A 21,745-nucleotide genomic window follows, 5' to 3' on the forward strand; every position below is an offset into this window, starting at 1 on the left:
TTATGGACATTGGGGTGGGTATGGGCTATGTATGGTGAGTACTGTGAAGTGTGTAAACCTGGCAATTCGCAGACCTGTACCCCTGGGGCTAATGCTACATTATATGTTTATTTAAAAAAAACAAAAAAGAGGTCCCGTCCTCTCCCTCAGTTTGGCTTTTAGTTCCCGAAGCTGAAATTATTCTTTGATTTTCAAATGGAAAAAAAAAATCACAAAGTCTTCCATAATATCACCTGACTTTCCCCCCAGTGCATGTATTTTAAAATCTAATTTTTTAGTAAATTTCAACTTAAGTATTGGTTGGAAAGGAACATTTAAATATGTAGTAGTTACTACGGGACCATTTTCTGGCAGCAACTATAATGGCTTTCGTTAAATGAATGACGTTCATAATCTCACTGCCTGAGCAGTATTATCAGGTCACAAGCCTCTTTAAGACTCTGCTTTTGTGCCTTTTTGATTGCAACAAAAAGCATTTCACTGATCCGTGTATGCATTTCACATCGTCTTTCCCGTGTATCATCAGTTACTTTAAATGAATTTTGTGCTCCTGTGTTGATTCTCAACTATATCTTTGGGTTGAATTAAGCCTAGATGTTTGTAAGATAATAAACAGCAAAGTCAGGGTTGATTTTTATCCATGTATAGTCTTGGTTTATCATTTCTGCTTTGTCATTTGTCACTTGTCCAGAATTCTGAACATTCCAAAAGAATAATCATTTGGATAAGTTGACTTTCTTTCAAAGGAAAGCACAATGTAAGGCCATTATGTTTATAAAATCAGTTGTCAGCACTTAAGAGTGACAGATGCTTATTTCAGATGAGCTGTCCCAGAAAAGATGCTTTACCATTTAGATATGAATTTCGTGGACATCTAGAGGCTGGGGGAAGTGATCACCTTGCACTCATTGTGGAGTGCTTTTTTCAGTTTAACCCATCTGACACATACTGGGTGACTAGTTGCCCTGAGGTAAAGCAGCTCTAAAGCTTTCCGACTTGAAGCTGAACTGATCTGATCCCAGGAAATTGCTCTACCTTGATTATCCTGTTGTCAGTCTGGTCTGGCAACTGGTTCAATGAGCATGACGGTAGGGGAGGTAGCTAGAAAGAAGGTGGGTGCGAGGGACTGACTGATTGAAAACTGTCTGGGGATTTTACTTAATTAGAGGAAATGTAGAAGGGTCCATGTCATCAGACAGTATCCTAATCCATGGTGCAGAGTTTTCTAGATGGAGTTTTTTTAGATACTCAAAATTGTTAAACAATTATTTCCCAGAATGCTCTTGATATAATTATTTTTATCACTTAGCATTGCTAATGATAAGCAAAGAAGTAGTTTTAAAGTGATTGCCACAGTTAGGATAGTATCACAATTATCACAGCAGGCATTGTAATTTCCACTTTAAAAGCCTTAAAAATGAATGCGGCGTGTTGGAGTTAGAGCAGCGGTTAATCAAGGAAGAAAGGGTAACAGCTATTTCATTGCACATGTAAGCGTCCAGTAAATCCATGATATGGAAGTATGCTGTAAATAATTTCGGAAAAAAGCGTCTATATGTTTATGTCTTACTGAGTAATACCTCTAAGGAGTATTTAATTTTTAATAAAATCACAAAACCGCCCCAAAGCATTAGGAATACAGCGTATGGTTTTTTTGTTTTGTTTTTGTTTTTTTGAGCTAATTATTTTCAAAAAGTGACTCTAGGGTATATTTGGAAGTATATATTAAAATAAAAATAATACTAAATTCCAAATAAAACACATTGTTTTACAGAGTAAATTGTTTAATAAGTAACCTTGTTAAGACATTTTCTATGCTCAAACAATACAGTTTTTGTGTTTCTCTACTACCATTTCTCTTTTTTCCAGTGTAATTTATTTTCTGCTTTAAGATTTGCACTTAAAAATGTAGTAGAAGGCTAAAGGGTTGTATTCTCTTAAAAATTGCTCTAATTTACTTTTTTCCTGTTTTTTACATTTTTGGAAATTTGGTAGGACTGTTGGGTATATACCCTATTACAAAACTACTTTGTTATCGAATTATATGGAATATCAAATGAATAGCATATCATTGCACAAAAACCCCAGAAGCTTCAGATTGTGTACTTCCTTGAAAGAAAATGGCATGGATGTTTACATCAGGAGACCATGATATGATATTCTTTAGAGATATGTAGATAAACATATAATGGAGGACCTAAAATTCTGTAGATACAAATAATCTCATTTATTGTGATATTTTTGTCCTTAACATTTTTTTGTCTTTATCTTTTAACGTGCTATTTGAAGTTGTTGGTTCTTATACATGTTTTGAAAATGATAAAGGAAAAAATTTTGAACTTGGATTCTGATCACAATGTATACTTCCTGAATATTTCCAAATACATAGATGTATATTTTAATATGGATAATAGGAGTGCTTCTTAGGTTGCTTGTTTTTCTTGCTGAGTTGGCAGAAGAATTGGTTTGCCCTGTATTGAGCATTTTGCTTGATAATATTTGACTTCAAGAATCTTAAATTGCCATCTTTTCCTTTTTTGTATTGCCTTCATACTGAGGAAAAAAGGAGTGTATGTAATATATACTGTCTTTTAACAGCTGAATTTTTAAATTTAAAAGTTGAAAAGAAGGATCAGTGCTAAATACATTTTAAATGTATATATGGTTCTACCATAGGCAATTTTAGAAAGGCTAAAGTATGGATATATTAGAATAACCCAGAATCCATCTGCATATACCTTCATATGCAGAAAAATAACTTTTCTTCCTTCTTAAAAATTTTGTCTACCTTTTAGTTCATTAGGAAACAAAATTCTGTGTATTTTGTGGTCAGGCTTTGAAAAGTTCGTTTCTATTCTTATGATGGTTTTAGACAGTATCTTTCTTCTGGCTTCACACAGCCATATCAATCGTTCCTTCGTAATCTAATCTTAGAGCTTTTCTTCTTTGGAAGCTGGGTTTGCGTGGTTAGAACATTCTCTTCTCATTGTTCCTGACTGCTACATATTTTTCCATTATGCCTCCATATTTCTCAAGGATTTTTGCACCTGGCTTCCCCTCACCCTGTTTCATTACATGTAATTCTTATCATCATCTTTAGTGATTACAAAGTTCATCTCAGCAACCTTAAACTTCAGCATCCTTAAACTTCACTCATTTCCCATTTTACAGTGACCTCCAAGTCACTCAGCAGCTAATTTCTGTGGCTAAAAATTGTCCTCATCTGTAATTTCTCCCATGTCCAAATCTTTACTTCCAAAATTTTAGTCTCTGATCTTACACATTTCTTTTATTTCCTTTTCCTTTTTTAATGATTACCATATGATTTTGATCTTTCCACATTCCTCCATTTGACCAGTCATTTCCTGCAATCTGTTTTTTTCCTGTCAGATTGAACTTCATGAAGAGCTGCTCTGACGACCTGCTCACCAGCATCTTTGATTTCTTTCTCCTACCTCACACATCTAACTTATCTTCAATCTGGAATCAACCCAACTCTTCTGCTCCTGAATATACAGGCAAAACTTACCTAGAAACATCAGTTGGCTTCCATAGTGGTCTTGATTATCCCCATCTACTCCCTCCCCCATTCATTCAATCCATTCCATTCCATTCCATTCAAAAATTAATGTAGGCCAGTTACCAAGCATATAACCCTCTTTTGAGCCATGGAAAATGAGTTATGAAGTCTGTTGGGGGGAGCTTCTGGTAAACATTTACTCACCCCTGAAGAAGACACATAAGAGAGATTTTTTCCCTTCTCTGGTTTTGTTCTATTTGGCTGTGATGCCTGCAGTAGCCGAAGTTGGCCGTCTTACTGTGGTCCTGAGAACGAAGTCTCACACACCAGAAGGTATTGCTGAGAGAAGTGCAGAGAGGTAGACGTAGAGCTTTGACACCATGTCTGGAACAGTTCTGCCTGGAATGATATTAAATTACCTTGTAGTTTAAGTCAGCTGGAATTGGAGTTTTCTCTTACTCTCAGCAGAAGATAGTCAAGCTGACAGGACACATCAGTTCTCGGAGTAAGAAGCTTTAAGTAAAAGAGCCTAAAATGTAGGATTGACTAATTGGAGAACTGAAGTAGGGACAGGAGCATCATACTTTTCTAAAGGGGAAGTTGGCAAACTGTGCTACTGGAAGTAGTTGTTTGTTGAACCATCAGAAATCCTACCTTCGGGCAGTGATGCTGTGCCTCAGAGTGGGGTATTAAGTGACTTTTGGGAAAACTTTAGGATGTTGGCATGTGTTGTGATCTTACTATAGACTTCAGAACAGATTTACAAGAGAAAGACAAATACAGGTTGAAGCCTGCCTGTCTAAAAGTGGAGAAATTGAAAATCTGCAGTCTATCATCCAAATATACATAGTCTGATAATTTGGAGGTTTTCAGTGATGGATTAGCCAAATGATCTGTCCTTGCTGAAGTTAGTCCAAGCAAGAGAGGGAACTAGGAAACTTAGCTGAAGTAAAAATGAGGTGAAAAACAAGTCTGATTTCTCAGGCCTCTTTCAAGTGCTTCTACTTCAGCATTCCTGGCCAAGGGGGATCCAAGTCTATTGTTTTGAGTTCCCTCAAGATAAAGCCTATTCAACTGAGGAATGTCCAGGATATTGAGGTGGCAGTTAAGACACTGTCATTTTCCGATTTGGAGACAATGTCTAGACAAAATCTTGGGCTGTGGCTACTAGCCAAGCAATTAACAAAAAGCAAATAGAACTTAGTTTTTAGTATCTTTATTGCCAAAGAATTTGCAAACTTGACTAATGTAGTCTGTGACTGTCCACTCTAAGGGTGCCACCTTTGTCATGAATTGATATGATACTTGGAATGCTGAAACCAAGGGCAAAAGCTAGAGAACTGTAGAGTAGCAGTGCCTGAGTTTTTGAAGGACTCTTCTTGAAGTGCTCCATCTCTGGTGTTCATGTTATGTGAGAAAAATAAATATCGCTGTTTAAACCAACTTTAGGAAGATAATACAGTATTTTGCAATCACAGGTGTTTTACCTGCTAGATCTCCATCTTGAAAATAAAATCTTTATCTTCTGGGCAGCAGGGAAGTCTCTTAACTCATAGCCAGGGCCTATGTTATCTGTTCCAAACATTAAGCACGGTCTTGAAGCCACTTCTCTTGTTCTCAGGCCCTGTTTGCATATTCCTTACAGCCAAGACTCCATTCTGCCAGTTTCTGTCTGGTATGGTAAGTGGACCTCCCAAAGATGACTCACCCTAATTCCTGGAGCCTGTGAACATGATGAGATATCACTCTTGTGGTTCTGTTATATGGCAGAGTTGACCTTAAGATAAGGAGATTATCCGGGTGGGCCTACTCTAATCACAGGAATCCTTAAAAGCATAGAAATTTTTCTGGCTGTTGAGAGAGGGGAAAGTTGAGGGATTTGAAACACAGGAAAGATTCATTGTGGTGTTCCTGGCTTCAGCGTCTGAGGGGTCCATGAGGCAAGGAGTGTGGGTGGCCTTAGAAGCTCAGAGCAATCCCTGGCCCAAAGCTAGCAAGGAAATAGGGACCAGGGTGTTAAGTGCATGGAACTAAATTTTGCCAACAACGTTGGTGAACTTGGAAGTGGATTCTTCCCGTTAAGCCTCCAAGTAAGAGCCCAGGTCAGCTGATACCTTAACTTAACTTTAGGAAACCCTGGGCACAATACCTTCCTTGGACTTGGGATCTGTGGAAACAGGGAGGTAATAAATGGTATTTTTTTTGCTATTAAGTTTGTTGGAATTTGTTAAACTATAATAGAAAAATAATACATATACTCTTAGACTTACCTATATTTTTAGCCATTTTAACTGCCTTTCAAAGTAATCTCTTTCCTCTGTGGCCCCGAGTCTTTTCAGTCCAGGAGCATTGCTTTATCAATTATACCTGCTCTTCACGGATCTGATTACTATCTTACACGGATATCTCCCTGGGATCCTGGCTTCTCGTTGAACTTGAATCCTCTGCCCTTTTTTTTTTTTTTCTTCTTTGCCACTAGTCTTCATCACAACCCTATGATATAGGTGCTATTATTATCTTTATAAAGATAAATAATTTCCTTGAGGCCCTAGGGTGACTTAGACTGGACTGAGAATCACAGGGTGATTCTATGTCAGAGCTCAGCTGCCTAACCACTTCCTTTTATTATCTCTCATGCTGGCTTCATGCTGTTCTTCCCTGCTAAAACTGACAGGGTTTTGAGGGAACTGTTTCTTTGGAGTGATTGACTCATTGTAGTTTATCTTGAATTGTTTCATACTAAAGTATAAAATATGAAGTGTAAAACTGCCTTGTAAGTATTTGCATTTTTACTTGTTATTTCTAATTCTGAAATGAGAATCGTGATTTTCTTTTTTTTCTGGGTGAAAGCCATGGCAGGCATCCGTAAGCAGAGACGGAGATTGTTCTTGGTGCCAGTGTTGGGGGAAAGGGGTGGTGATTCCAGCTTCCTCAGCTGCTGACTTTGTATTGCTTTGGGAGGCGGTGAGGACGAGGGGGTAGTTCTCGGCCTCCCTCCGTCTGTCAGTGGCCACCTTCACCCTGCACAGAGGCTGGCAGAGGGTAATGGACATCTGATCCCTTGACCTGTCTCCTGTGTCCCTTTCCCACCTATCCTAGTCTTAATCCTATTTCTATCTTTTTGGGGCTTTGAGACGCCCAGTTACATATAGTGTATTTCTTCTCCCTACCGACTTTATTTATTAAGTAATGACTGATTGTACCATAACCTTTCTTAGATTGTATCTGCATCGTTCCCTATATTGTCTTCCTTGTCTATTTTGAGGTTTCTCCTTTTTAAACGGGTGCATTTGAAATGCAAAGAACTGTTATTTTAAGTAACATTAATTATTTCAACCTCTGGTAAATTATAGTAGGGATCTTTTTCTTTCCCCATTCTTTTGCTAAATTTTATCCTACATTTAAATAATTATTTATAATCAAGGATTGATATGTGTTGGTGTTGAAAATCTGCAACATATTATATCAGTGTGGTGCTACGTCAGGGTAATTGTATTTTTCTTTTTCTAGCCTAAAAGCAATTTTTCATTAAAAAATGGAAAAAATACAAAATCCTATTTTATGGATTTTTCTTCTCCTTGTGTATTAAACTTTATTTTATGACAGTCTCTCTGGTGAATTTTACAGTGATTTTTTTTTTTTTCTTAACCTGATAGATTCTAAAAGAAAAGGATGAACTGAAAGGCCAGCTTTATACAGCGTTACAACAAATAGAGAATCTTCGAAAGGAATTGAATGATGTCTTAACCAAGCGTGCCCTTCAAGAGGAGGAGCTTCACCGTAAGGAGCAGAAACTAAGTGATGTTAAGGCACATCAAGTTGACCTTGAACTAGAAGTCAAGGATTCCCTGGACACTATCCAAAGGCTGGAGAGTGAATTGAAGCATCAGAGTAAGATTCAAAGCCAGATGAAAGTTGAGAAAGCTCACCTGGAAGAAGAAATCACAGAGCTAAAGAAGAGTCAGGCTAGGGACAAAGCCCAACTTCTCGAGATGCAAGAAGCCATCAAGAACTTGAGCGCCATCCGGGCGGATCTTGCTAATAAATTGGCCGAGGAACAGCGAGCCAGGAAAGATGTACTTAAGAACCTTGCTGACCTCAAGACACAGGTGAAATCCAGAGATGAAGAAACAGCTACAATCATTACACAGTTAAAGCTAGAGCGAGATGTTCACCAGAGGGAGCTGGAAGATCTTACATCGTCGTTGCAGAGTGTGAAAACGAAACACGAACAGAACATCCAGGAGCTGATGAAGCACTTCAAGAAAGAAAAGAGTGAGGCTGAGAATCATATTAGGACACTGAAGGTACCTGCGCTGAATTATCCTGATGATACTGAAGGAATTTTTCTGGTGGCTCATGAAGTTAATAAAGCGTAAACTTTTAGAGATCATTCTGTATTCCTAAGCACTGAAGGGAAGATAAAACTAACAGTAAAGAGGCTTATTCATGCCTGTTCGACCAGGTTGAAATGAGTTATAGCAGCCACCTGGGAGCACCTATTTCAGAGCACTGAAGCCCTTTAAAAAGAACGTTTAGCTATTTTGGGAGTTCAGGAAAGGCAGAGGTGGCAGTAAGTCGTGGACCTGAAACGTGCCCTCATTCAACATCTGTGACCTCCTAAAATATAAAAGGCAAAGACTTGTCAAGGCCATAGAAGTTTAAACCACCGTCCTTATTAGTATGGTAACTAAAGTGGATCAGCTTATAAGCTGTGTAAACCCAAGGCTTTTGAGATTTACCCTTTCTTTTCCAAATCAAAGTTAGCCTGGGTAAATGCATAATTGAGATCTTGCATTGGGGAAATATTTCTAGGGTCTAAAGGTATTAGCATTATCCCCATGCGGGAGAATTATTTTATAACATGATTGTCAGGAGTGTGATAAATCTGTCCCTCCTTCCTGCTTTTGCTTTTTTCCATAGTACTTCTCGTCATATGATATATATTCCATATTATTTCTTGTTTAGTTTCCCTTTATTAGAATGAAAAGTCCATGAGGACTGGGATTGGAGTCTGTTTTTTGTTTACAGCTATATCTCCAGTGCCTAGAACAGTTCCTGGAACGTTGTAGATATCTGCTGAATAGGTGAATACATAGATAAGTCTTCAAAGGTTAATTACAATTTTTTTTCAAAGTTCCTTGAAATACAACTGCCATAAAAATGCTTTGATAAAAGATGAAGTTATAATGAAATAGCTGACATATGTAGAATGCTTTCAGCTTTTTATGAATTCTCCCCCAGTTTCATGTAGCCTACTGACAGTAGTGGATTTGGGGTTATTAATTGGAGTGGGCAGAGCAGAATGGAGGCTGGGGGAATAGGAGAAGGCCCTTACCATATTTCATTCAACCTAAGATACCATCAGTTATAAGACTCATCATTATGTGCTACTAAGGAAAAAAAAAATACCTCCTTCTGAAAGCATAACATACTATCAACTGCAAGACAACATCCCAAGACAGAGGTGGTAAAATGTGGAAAAATATGTCTTAATATTGATGAAATATGGCATAGTAGTCTGTCAGAGTTGATGAGGACATAAACAAAAGAAGAATCAGAAATATAGAGAGGAGCTAATCTTAAAGAAGATAAAATATATGTCATATGTTGATTGATTGGCTGTGACAATAATAATAATAATAATAATAATAGTAGCAGATATTTTTTCCCAGCACTTAGTCCATGTCAATCATTACTATAAGAACTTTACATGCATTAACCATTTAATCCTCACACAATCCCTGCAGATTGTATGGTATTTTTTCTCTAATGAGAAAATTGAGGTTTGGAAACCCAACTGCCCAAGGTCTTAGAGCTGGAAAGTAGCAGAGACAGGGTTTGAACCTAGGTAGTCAAGTGCCTGTGTTCTTAACTACACTGGGGGACTAGGTGGATAATGAGGCTGTTTGTCAAGGTAGATAATGCAGATAGAAGATCAGATTTGGAGAGAAGAGTGGCAAATCCAGTTTGTTTGTTTGTTTTTAATGCATGTTGAGTTAGGTGAAAAAGAACAGAAGCCTAACCATGAAAATCTAGGCAAAACAGTTTTTAGTTCATAATGGATTAGACATTGAGGAGGAAAATGAGATTAAAATTGAATATTTGGGATCCAGTGACCCATTGGTGGTAGTTGAAATCATAGAATTTTAATGAGATCATGTAGGGAGAAAGAAGAGGCTGAAACTCTAGAACATCAATGTTTAAGGGAAGTATTGAGAGAAAGGTTCTAGCAGATAAGAATAAAGGACTATATGAGAGGCAGGAGGGAACCAGAAAGGAATAGTATCTTGGAAACCTAGGCAGGACATTTCAAGAAAGGTATAGTCAAGAGTGTTCAAAATGTGGGATGCCTGACTGGCTTAGTTAGTGGAGTGTCTGCCTTCAGCTCAGGTCATGATGCCAGGGTTTTGGCATTGAGTCCCACATTGAGCCCCTTGCTTGGCGGAGAGCCTGCTTTTCCCTCTGCCTGTTCTTCCCCCCTACTTATGCTCCCTCTCTCTCTCTCTCTGACAAATCAATAAATAAAATCTTAAGAAAAAAAAAAGTGTGTCAAATGTGGCAGATTAAAAGAAGAACTCAAAATGTGTTTACCCCATTTGTCAGAGATGGCTAGGGATGGTCCATGAGGAAATGTGAGGGGGTTGGATCAAAACAGAGTAGATAGTATTCAACAGGCAGTTTCCCCCATCCCTTCATTAGGAAGTGCTTTGTATTCATGTATAGTGAAATGGCGGTAAAGCTTTGAGAAATTCTCTGTATGTAAAGAGTATATAACTTAGAAGTACTCTGTAGATATTTTGAAACTTTTAGGCATTTTTTTTTTTTTTTAATTTGGAAGACAGAGGAGGGTTTCAGCCACTTTTTAATGTGGTATAAAAGTAACATAAGAGCTTAAAAGGAGAACCAGAGATTGTAAGCACTTTCATTGTAAACTGAATGACTTGCCCATAAGGAAAGACCCTACTTCATGCTATTTCACTAACATGATCCTATACTTTTGCTTATTTATATTAATTAAAAGGAGTTGATAATAATGGTCACCACAGATGACTTAGTGTACTGAATTATAAGAGGACTTGGGGCAAGTAGCTCTATAAATGTCCTATTTCTTTATCTTTTGGCTTCGCTTTTATTTTTCTGGGTCCAATAAATGCTGATACATTACTCATATTTTTTCTCTGCACGATTTATATATTTTCCCCATCTAGGACTACTTATGCCTATTTTTAAATTTAAATGTAAAATATTTTAATGAAATATTCTGGCTCCTATTCATATTTGAAGGATATTGGGTTATCACCTCATTATGATTTCAATAGAAATCATGTGGTGGAGCCTTTTTGGCAGGGAGGGATCACAGACTAAGGGTTTGATCTCTACTTTTATACTTTTGCTTCTTGCTGGCCAAATGATCTTGGTCAAGTTACTTAACCTTTTTTCACCTCATCAGTAAAATGGGACTAGTAATGTCTTTATCACAGGGTTTTCATGAGTACAACATCACTTTGTGAACCTTAGAGTGCAATGTAAATGTACTAATAAAACCATAAGAAGTAAGTTCTTAGTCAAATTTAGGCGTTGGCGTGTGGGCAAATGTTTTAAAACTGGGGGTGGGGGGAATCAAGGAGGAAACCCTGATTTGTAGCATTTGCCCAGTTTAGTGTTGTATATATATTGTATATATACCCCACTTGACTTCAGGCTATCAAAGAACGTTATCACCAGAGAGGGACAGTTTTGGAAAGAGATGAGCATCGCTGGTTTTTAAGGCTCCCTGAGCTAACTCCAGTTCTCCACTGGCTTTAGGGGAACCTTCTGTACCCAAGAGTTTCATTAGCCATGAAGAAAAGGCAAAGCATTCTATTGAAACTTAAAATCATAATTGAGCAATTTTCCTGATGAGAGGCTTTATTTTGTAATTTTGTTTTTAGGTTGTGAAAACAGGATTCCTTATTAAAAATCAATTCCTGTGTTAATTTGAAATGGCGTCCAGTCTTAGGTGAATTTTTGTGAGGTGACTATAATACAGATTTTGTGTGAAGCTGACAAAACTTCCTCTCAGGAAATTGATTCCAGTGGTTGAATTCCTACGTACCTGATTACACACATACAATATACTTGTAAAAAGAAAAAAAAAATGTATCTTAGAAATTAAAACACATGTTTTAAACAGATCATAGGTAGTTGCTTTCAAGCTGTTAGTAACTGGTAGGTGTGACCAGTTAACATTGTCAAGTTGTACACAGCTGGTTTTTAAAAATGATAAGTGTACCTTCCTAAAAGCAGTGTGGCAGAATAGTTGAAAGTCTGCACATTAGAATTCCTGGGTTCAAATCCTGGCTCTGTCGTTCCTCATTACATATGCTGGGATAAGTTATTAGTGTCTCTGGACTTCAGCTGCAAAAAAGGAGGCAGTGGTAATAGTACCTCCCTGGTCAGGTTGTTGCAAGGACACAATGAGGAAAAACTGTGCAAAGAGATCTGAGAGCAGTGCCTGACCTATAGGAAGTGTTTGCATTGTTGTCGTCTTAAAAGTTTTAAAATTCACATACCTAGCAAATCTTTTTTGAATTTTGTACACTGAATAGATTATTCCTAACTTTTTCTTAAAGTTGATTCTGGTTATATTTGAGAAAAAGTTAAAAAACCAGGTACTTTATTACACTGTTGGCACTGAAATAAATAATCACTGGTTATTTTTGATAAAAAATTTTGATTAAAAACTCCTTTTCAAGTTCAGTTACTTATAGTTTCTTGGCTGCTACAATTCATAATCCTTTCGGCCTCACAAGGTGGCATCATTAATTTTGTTATCCTGAAAGTACACAGTTCTTCCACAAAACCCATGAGAGAGGTTGAGCAGGAATGTTGTAAAGCTCCTTTTATAGAGGAGGAAAGCGATCAGTCAGTACTGGGTCATAGTATTTCCCTTTTGGGACACCTCTCACAGCCTCTTTCCTTGTCAGTAGAATTGGGTGCCAGCTTTGGTTTGCAAAGCAGGCACCACAGTATTTGCTTCTGCCTTCATTAAGCACTTCTTCATTGTTGTAGAATTGATAGATGCATCTGGCTACTTACTGTTCATATTTGCTATCTCAGCACTTAGTACAGCACTTTTCACTGAGTAAGTGCTCAGTAAGCGCTAAGGAGGGATTGAATAAATGCTAGGAGCATTTCCTTTTTTGTGTGTGTATGGTGTGTATGTTATGTACAGATGCTTAGAGCAAACTCTTGACATTTTTGCCCACTGATAACGTGTAATTTTTTTGCAGTACAGTTTGGCTGTGGCCAGTGGACTTTCTCTTTTCTCCTCTTTTTTCTCAGGCAGAAAGCCTAGAAGATAAGAATACAGCCAAAGTCCATCGTTGTCAGCTAGAGAAGGTGAAGTCACAGTGTGATAGGCTGACAGATGAATTAACCCAGAATGAAAATGAGAATAGAAAACTGAAGCTAAAATATCAGGCTTTGAAGGACCAGCTAGAAGAAAAGGTAAAAATATGAATGAATTCTAATTTTAAAGACTTATTCAGATTTCTTCTAGTATTTCTTATAGAATATATTTTATGCAGTTTTCTTTTTTTAAGAGAGAGAGAGGAGGCCCGCAGATGGGGGTTGGGGGGGTTGCAGAGGGAGAGGAAGAGAAAGAGAATCTCAAGCAGCCTACAGGCTCATCACAGAGCCCAATGTGGGGCTCAGTCTCAGAACTCTGAGATCATGACCTGATCCAAAATCAAGAATTGGTCGCTTCTCCGACTGAGCCACCCAGGTGTTGCCCCTATTTTATGTATTAATAAATGCTAATTGTTGTCTTTCATGGGAAAGTTATATTGGCGCCACAGAAAGAGTGATAGTTTGTTAGAATGCTGGATTTTGAGTCTTTCAACCAAATGGTTAACCTTCTACTACATTTGATTTTTAAATTTCTTCTGGATCTTAAAATAGGAGTTTAGAGGCAAGGTAGCAAAGAAAGGAATTCTGGTTTATTGAGGACCTGTTATATGTAAGGCATTTATGCCAGTTGATTGATGTATGTGTGCTTTTTTAGGTCTCACAACTCTCTGGGGTAGATTTCTTTGATCCCTTTTAACCTATGAGGAAACTGAGGCTCAAAATAAAACCTGTAATAGTTAAGTACTCACCATGTGTGAGGCACTTTCAATGCTGATGGTAATTTTATGAAATTTTATGAAGTCGATGCTATTAAATTCATTTTTGCAGTTGCAGAGACCGAAGCTTAAGAAGGTTGGTAACCTTGGAACATTCCTGGCAGATTTACTGCTTTCCTTTCAGTAGATGTGTGAATTTGAGTATCTGCTGTCAGGCATTGTGTAGAAAACTAGGGACTCTCAGAGAGTCACTGCTTTTATGGCAAAAGTCAATTAGGAGTAGAAGAATATCTCTCTTCCACCAACTTCCAAAAGGATTTGTAGTTGAGTATGATCGAAGTCAAATGTAAAGATGACCATTAAAGAACTTACTGGTAGGAGGATAAGACAACATAGACAGGTAGCTGATAAGATTACATGTGTGCGTAAGGTGCCACCACTGGGTAAGGTATCATAAAATGCTTCACAGACCTCTAGGAAGAAACTTCCTTAACTGCTTTACTGATCTTTTCCTCTTTATGTTTTTGTAAAATTCATTATATTTTATAGGTATTTTTTTTCCTTTTCTAGTAGTTGTTAAAATCAAGGAAATAAGATATAAGTTTGGTGTTTATGATTAAATGTGCTAAATTAAGTTGCTAAATTAAGGCCTACAGTCTTGACAACTGCTGCAATTTAGTTCTTATGTTTTGTTTGTTTTGTTTTGTTTTGTTTTTTAAAGATTTTATTTATTTATATGACCGAGAGAGAGATCACAAGTAGGCAGAGAGTCAGGCAGAGAGACTGAGCAGAGAGCCTGATGCGGGGCTTGATCCCAGGACCCTGAGATCATGACCTGAGCCGAAGGCAGCAGCTTAATCCACTGAGCCACCCAGGCGCCTCATCCTGTTTGGTTTTGAGTGTGTCCAATGGATCTGCTGTCAGGGTGTAGTTGCTGTGGAGACAATGCTAAATTTTCCAGCTTTTCCATAATTAAAATTCTAACCAGAAGATTGTTTTAATGTGTTCTATACTTACACATTTGCATTTAAGAAATAATGGTGAAAATTTCTTATGTTGGGATGTGAGTTTACCTTGTTCTGCTTAAAATATATGTTTCCTCACTGATTCTATTTGTGATGTTCTAAATATATACGTGTTATGACATATTCCTATATGTGGAACATTCACCTTACAAAAAAGTTTCAGGAGTTAACGATTGTATTCCATTGCTCTGTGTTGAGCATCCAGTATGTGGCAGGCCTCGTGCTGGGTGCTGAGGATTAGGTATAGATAAGACACAGATCTGCAACTGAATGCTCCTAGCCAGATCATGAAAAACAAAATCACTTTCAGTTGTTACAACTGTAGAGTCGAGTCTTGACAGTGTGTGCTAATGCAAACAAAAGATGTTTCTGGAATCTAAACTGCTGAATAATCTTAAAGATATATTGATATCGATATTGATACATATAAATATAAAGATACATGTATAAATAAATATATATAGCTTATATGGCTGCTTTCCTTTAAAATCTGTTTTTTGTGTACATGATTAAGTACTTCGGATTCACTTAGCTGTTTATGTTGACCTGTGCCTTAGTATATGGTTGCATATGAATCAAAATATGGTTGGGCTCCCCATCTATAGATAGCGCTCTTCTCTCTGAGCGGTGGCATAGCGTTAGTGGCTATGGGCAAAACATTTGCGTGTACGTAATTTTCTAGCTATATGTTTTTTAAAACTCAAAATCTCAGTTTTATCATCTTTAAAAAGATATGATGATTCCTCTGTTACAGAATTAAATGTGAAAAAAATATATAAAGTTCCTGGCAGAGTAACTGATATATAATAATCTATCAATTAGTAAATGCCATTATTTTGTTATTGTTATGTTTCCAAATAAATACTGATTAGTGGTTCAACCAAGCAATCAACCAATCAGCCAGTATTGATTGCCTGTGGTCCTGTCTAATAATGTTAGGTAGTGAAGGGCCAGGGAACTGGGAGTAAGAATTACTGATGAACTATGCAGACTGGAAGCTTAGAACCAGACTGTGTTGAATCACTTGAGACAGATGGCCCCCAGAAGAGGCTCCCTTGTGAAAAGAAGTGGCATTTCTATTAGCAGGTGATATTGAAGGCATGTGTGTCAAGCAAACCAAACAAGTAGACAGTTTTATAATTATGTTTTCTATTTGAGGACAGGAACCAAAACTTGATTGTTTTTCCATCTCCAAGATCAGGCACAGAGCCAGATACACAGTAGATAATTTGTAAGTAAATTGTGGATAAAGAGGATGTGTGCATGTGTGTGTGTGTGTGTGTGTGTAAATGCACATGTGCACGCATATATACATACTTGCAAAAACATATAGTATGAGGATAAAAAATATGGATAACCTGTAGGTATATGTACATTGTGTATGTGTGTGTGTGTGTGTGTGTGGGGTTACAGCAGACTGTGGAAAATAAAAGCAGGGAAACAAGATGAAAATATATTTTCAGTGGGAAAAAAAAAGCCCTATGACTTGTAACCCAAAGATTACTAAGTAAGCAATACATTGAACTTGATAAATGAGGCCTTATGGATTGAGGGGATTTCAAATGTGATTCAAAAGGGAAGCCTTTCTTGTTTACCTAACATAGCATTATTCTCACATGTTCATCTTAGTGGCATAAGTGGCACTTCCCCTCTTTTTTAAATGTCATGCTACTATTTTGACTGCTTACTTTAGGTCTTTGTTTCTTGTCATGTTATTATTTGGTAAGCTAAGAAATGTTAAAATTGCATCAAAATTCATATAAAACCATTACCATCAGCAACATGAATCAGTAGTAAAAGATTGCTGTTAGGTATATGTGTACAGAATAACTAATGTAACATATTTTCCTCATGTATTTAGTGGTGATATGTAGATATGTAGATAATGAGATGCATTTTTCCAACATCTGATTTTGGTTTAATATCAAATGTTATTTTTCAATTTTACATGACAAAGAGAACAAGTATTATACAACCCACAGAATATTTACATATGCATTTAAAGCTATTATGAACTTTTTACTGGGGAAAAAGCTCTCATGAAATGTTAGATAGAACTTTGTAGTGTCATTGAAATTTAATATTCCTTTTGCTTAATATTTTAAAGGAAAATATTTGATTTCTTCTTTTGTTCTAAAAGGATCTTATTAATATTAATCTTTTTGTTCTTCTGGCATTTACCTGGAAACTCATAATGCTGTTTGTTTTATCAGAAATATATTTTTATTCGTTTCACTGGAATCTGAATCATCAAAAGAGCATATGATTAAGCCATTTTTGCTCAGCAAGTCAACATCAAAGTTCACATAGTGAAAATTTTGTATGTCTTTTATATATACAGACCTGTATCTGATCCAACTTAAAAAACATTTTATTAAAGTAGGTGTGAGTTTACTAATGATACTAGCCATCCTTGTGGAACTTTCCAGGTAATTTTGTAGTGTTAAGGATTAAATGTTTTTAATTTTCAAACATATTTATATGATATTTTAGACATAAATATGGTATCTAAAATTAAGAGAATATTATTTTGTAGATTCTGTTTATAATGTGTCTATTCTTTTGAACCCTATGTTTTGGAAGCATGGCTGTTTTATGAAAAAAAAATATACTATTTTTGCAGGTATTTTCATAATTAGTGATAAAAATAGCATAAAAAATGATAGTTATGTCCTGAGATTGTTTTCCTATTTCCAATGTAGACTAATGGAGACATTAATTTTCAGATGTTGGAGAAAGAGTAATTTTATTATTTTATTATATTCATTTTAATAAATTCTGAAATTATGTTTAGAAAAATATTTCGTTCTTTAAAAGGGAACATTAAAAAATTATAAAATAGATTTTTTTTTAAAGATTTTATTTATTTTATTTGACAGACAGAGATTACAAGTAGGCAGAGAGGCAGGCAGAGAGAGAAAGGAGGAGGCAGGCTCCCCGCTGAGCAGAGAGCCCGATTCGGGGCTCGATCCCAGGACCCTGGGATCATGACTTGAGCCAAAGGCAGAGGCTTTAACCCACTGAGCCACCCAGGCGCCCCTAGGTAATAAGGAAGGTTTAAAAACTCACCTGTGATCTTACCACCTAACTTTCTTTCATTCAAGTTCTGGTAAAATTCTTTTTGGGGTTCTTTTCTACATACTCAGATACACAGATCCCATTTGGGATTATTTGCCATGCACAGCTTTGTGTTCTGAATTTGCCCGTGTCCTTGAACATTTTTCAAAATCAAGTTTATTTGACACCCAATATTTTATCTGGTGAATATGGCATTCTCTTGTTGATTACATTACTGTGTGTTTTCTATTCTAAAATTACAGATCAAATAATTTCTCTCCTATATGATCCAGTGCTTTCCATATTTAGAGCTTTCATTTGTATTTGTTACTGATTTAATTCTAAGGAAAATCATGCAGACAGGCTTCTTGCTACTAGATACCCAAACCTGGAGGAAGCCGGAGGTATCCACTCTCCTCATTTTGCTTTTCTCCTTTAATCCACCCATAATCACAAACATATGTAGAACTTCCCCCATTATGAGAGATGCTGTCACATGGGTACACATGCCTTGTGGTTATAGCTAGCCATGGCAGTGTTGGAAGATAATCTTTTTTTTTTTTTTTTAAGATTTTATTTATTTATTTGACAGAGAGAGAGAGATCACAAGTAGGCACAGAGGCAGGCAGAGAGAGAGGAGGAGAAGCAGGCTCTCTGCTGAGCAGAGAGCCCCATGCGGGGCTCGATCCCAGGACCCCAAGATCATGACCTGAGCTGAACGCAGAAGCTTAACCCACTGAGCCACCCAGGTGCCCCGGCAGTGTTGGAAGATTCTTTAGTAGGTTGTTTCTCTGCCCCACAAAAAAAATCTTCGTGCTAGCTTTTATTTTTAATAAGCAGGGTCTCAGTGCTTACAAGATTGTACTGGAATATTGTGCAAAGGTGGTGTTTCCCAGAACACTTAGCATCAGTGTAATTCTGAAGTATAAAAGAACCTTTAACAATATTAGCCCTCCACCATCTTCTTTTATAGATGAGGCGGGTCTGGCCCAAAGAGTTCATTGAGACTTGCCCAAATGCTTCAGCTGTCCATTGGTAGAAATGGAAATAGGAATCAGGCTTACAAATTCTGTTTTTTTTTTTTTTTTTCCTGTTGTACCAGCACCTATAAGAACCAGTATATAGATTATATAGGTTATCTGGGATTCTTACCTAGCTCGTATAATTATTGCTAATTTATGTAGTATTCTGAATTCTCTCAAGAGGCTTCTTTTCTATTATTTTTTCAGGAGAGAGAAACTGTGATTACGCAATTAGGGGACACCTTAAGGCCACAGATTTTGTGACATCCAAGGCTATAGTGGTTATAGGAATCTAAGTATTGAGTAGATCAGAATTCATAAACATGTATTTTTGTTCCTTCCCTTGAAATGCTTTATTCAAATTATTTGTGAAGTGACACCTAGCAGATTAAAAAAAATTTTTTTTTTAAGATTTTATTTATTTATTTGACAGACAGAGATCACAAGTAGGCAGAGAGGCAGGCAGGGAGAAAGGAAGGGAAGCAGGCTCCCCCCTTATCGCAATGAGGGGCTCCATCCCAGGACCCTGGGATCATGACCTTAGCCGAAGGCAGAGGCTTTAACCCACTGAGCCACTCAGGCACCCCATGTAGCAGATATTTTAAAGCTATTATTATATTGGATAAAAACACTTAAGGGATATTTTTTCTAATACTAAATAATGATCTTTGAAAAATGGCAATTTTCCTGTGTAATTATGATGCCCATTTTTACAGATGGTGGAAACTGAGGTTGCGAGTGTAACGGTGACTTGTCCAACATTGCATAGCTGTGGTGGAAACAGGATATGAGCACAAATTCCTTTTATTTTTTTCCCTTTATTTACTGCCAGCAAAATGACTCACATTTGTATCTTTTCATTGAACTCATAGTGTAGAATTTAAACTTAGGGTTATTATATTCAACAGATTACCATATACTCTTTAATTTTTTTAGCTTGACACCAATTTTGGAAAAGAAGTCATCAGTGACTTTGTTAGAAAAATCAAATTAAAACCTGATATTGCCACATAAAATATATCTGTGGCAGGAAAAAATATATCTGTGGCAGGAAAAAATGAATCAATTTTCAGTTCTAATTCAGTTCTCATCTGTTCAGGATTGGTATTTTTCATCATATGGAAAAATATATATGATTGTCAGCTGTCTATAAAGTATTCATTACTTTATAGAGTCACAGTTCTGTATTTTTTTACTAAGAACTCTTTGTGGTAGGCAGAATTCTCTGATTTTAATTTTTTTGTTTTCAGAATAGCAAGAAAGAAATAGAAGCAAATGAGCTGCTGACTTCTTTCATTTACTTTAGTGTTTATTGTTTATACTTTCGGACATTTTTAGGCAGGACTTACTCTTTCTTTAGTGCAGCATCTATTTTAAATTGTGTGAGTAGAATAAAGAGAATAAAGTTGTAGCTACCCTGTATTAATTTGGAGGGAAATTTAAACTAGATACTCTAACAGTTTTAATTTTTTTTTTAACAGTTTTAATTTTTTTTTTTTAAGATTCCATTTATTTATTTGACAGACAGAGATCACAAGTAGGCAGAGAGGCAGGCAGAGGGAGAGGAGGAAGCAGGCACCCTGCTGAGCAGAGAGCCCGATGTGGGGACTCGATCCCAGGACCCCGAGACCATGACCCGAGCCGAAGGCAGCGGCTCAACCCACTGAGCCACCCAGGCGTCCCTAAACTAGATACTCTAAATATAAACACTGACTGACTTGTTATGAGTAATTTCCTATGAAATTAATTCTTAAAAAATTCTTTAAAAATATTAAAAAAATGAAGATAAGATGGTCAAATTAAAGGTAGAATTATATGCTTTGTTTTGTATTTGTTACTTATAAAGTGCGCTTAATTGAACCACTTGTAGTCATTAAATCCAGAGTAGTCTTTGACTTTCACAGAGTTGGCTAAAACATCAGAGTCCTTACCATTTATGAAAATCTATGCCAGGTTTTAAGAAACAGTTTTAAAATGCAAAGGTGAAGTGACTATGCAGTGATTGGGGGGAGGGGGCAGTTATACATACAGCTGTGGCAGAGGACGGGGCAAGAAATAAAGGCTGTATAGAAGTACATGTGGTCTCTACTTTCCAAAATGGAATGTAAGTGTGGAGACGCATTTTCAAACTCTGTTCCATTGGCAGTGACTTTTCTACCAACATTTGCAATCAAAGAGGTTGAATTTAAATGAATATAATGAGTGAAGTCAAAGTTTGCAAATTTTTCATCCCTGATTTGGACTCGATTTAAGAGGACTGCCATTTAATCCTTAATTCATTGAGCCCCTGAAAATTACAAAGGCTTTAGAGGAGTGCAGTCTTGTTGGACACTTACCTTTAAAATCCTGTACTATTAGTTTGATTTCATTTAATTTTGAGATGTGAGTGATCGCCATAGTGTAGGAGTTAGGCTAAATAATGGTACATGCAGTTGGTTGTGATGTGGAAAGCCAAGGGGAATAGGCTGCATGAAGTGTCCTGTATTTTATCTGTTTCAGTGCTTTGTTGGGAGGTAAGCAGTCCTAGCTTGCTTGCTTTGGTTAGACCCTAAAAGAGAACATAAAATGAATGTCCAGGTTTGTTTTAAGTGAGGTTGGGTGTTTTGTTTTTGTTTTTTAAATCACAGTTTAAAGTGACTCTATCCACTTTGTCATTTAATGTCAAGTGAGCAATAGTCTGGAAATTTTAGGAAAACAACAGGAGGTGGTCATTGTTAACATAAGTTATATTATTTGGAAATTTGTTCTTAACTTTTTCCCCCCATATTCTTTCATTAAGAATAAATGAATGCTTAAGTATCCTTTAAGAAAAAAAGAGAATAAATCCCGATGGTTTTTAAAGACACGGTAAGCTTATAAACATTTCTCTGGTGCTGAATGATACATTTTTATCTTTTGAAAATTAAACAGTGTTCGTTCCAAATGCATAATTTGAAACTCTGGTTGTTTGTTTCCTTGTCCGTATTTTGTTTCAGAAAAAGAAATGCATCAAAAGTGGCTGATTTTAAATAA

General features: G+C 36.7%; 1 protein-coding gene across 13 annotated transcripts in view; it reads left to right on the forward strand.

The window, feature by feature from the left end:
* CEP128 (centrosomal protein 128) overlaps window positions 1-21,745 on the forward strand; it is a 408,542-nt gene that overhangs the window by 122,637 nt on the left and 264,160 nt on the right. For 12 of the 13 annotated variants that reach the window (XR_004286107.1, XM_032344800.1, XM_032344799.1 and 9 more), the window contains 2 exons: window positions 7,177-7,827; window positions 12,848-13,012. Coding sequence is in view for 12 of the 13 variants with exons in the window: in XM_032344800.1 (XP_032200691.1) it covers window positions 7,177-7,827; window positions 12,848-13,012 (816 nt within the window). In the remaining variant the exon portion in view is untranslated. The remainder of the gene's footprint in view (window positions 1-7,176; window positions 7,828-12,847; window positions 13,013-21,745) is intronic. The other variant, XM_032344797.1, reaches the window with a different exon arrangement.

This window comes from Mustela erminea, chromosome 5, assembly GCF_009829155.1.
Source record: "Mustela erminea isolate mMusErm1 chromosome 5, mMusErm1.Pri, whole genome shotgun sequence".
Classification (NCBI taxonomy): Eukaryota; Metazoa; Chordata; class Mammalia; order Carnivora; family Mustelidae; genus Mustela; species Mustela erminea.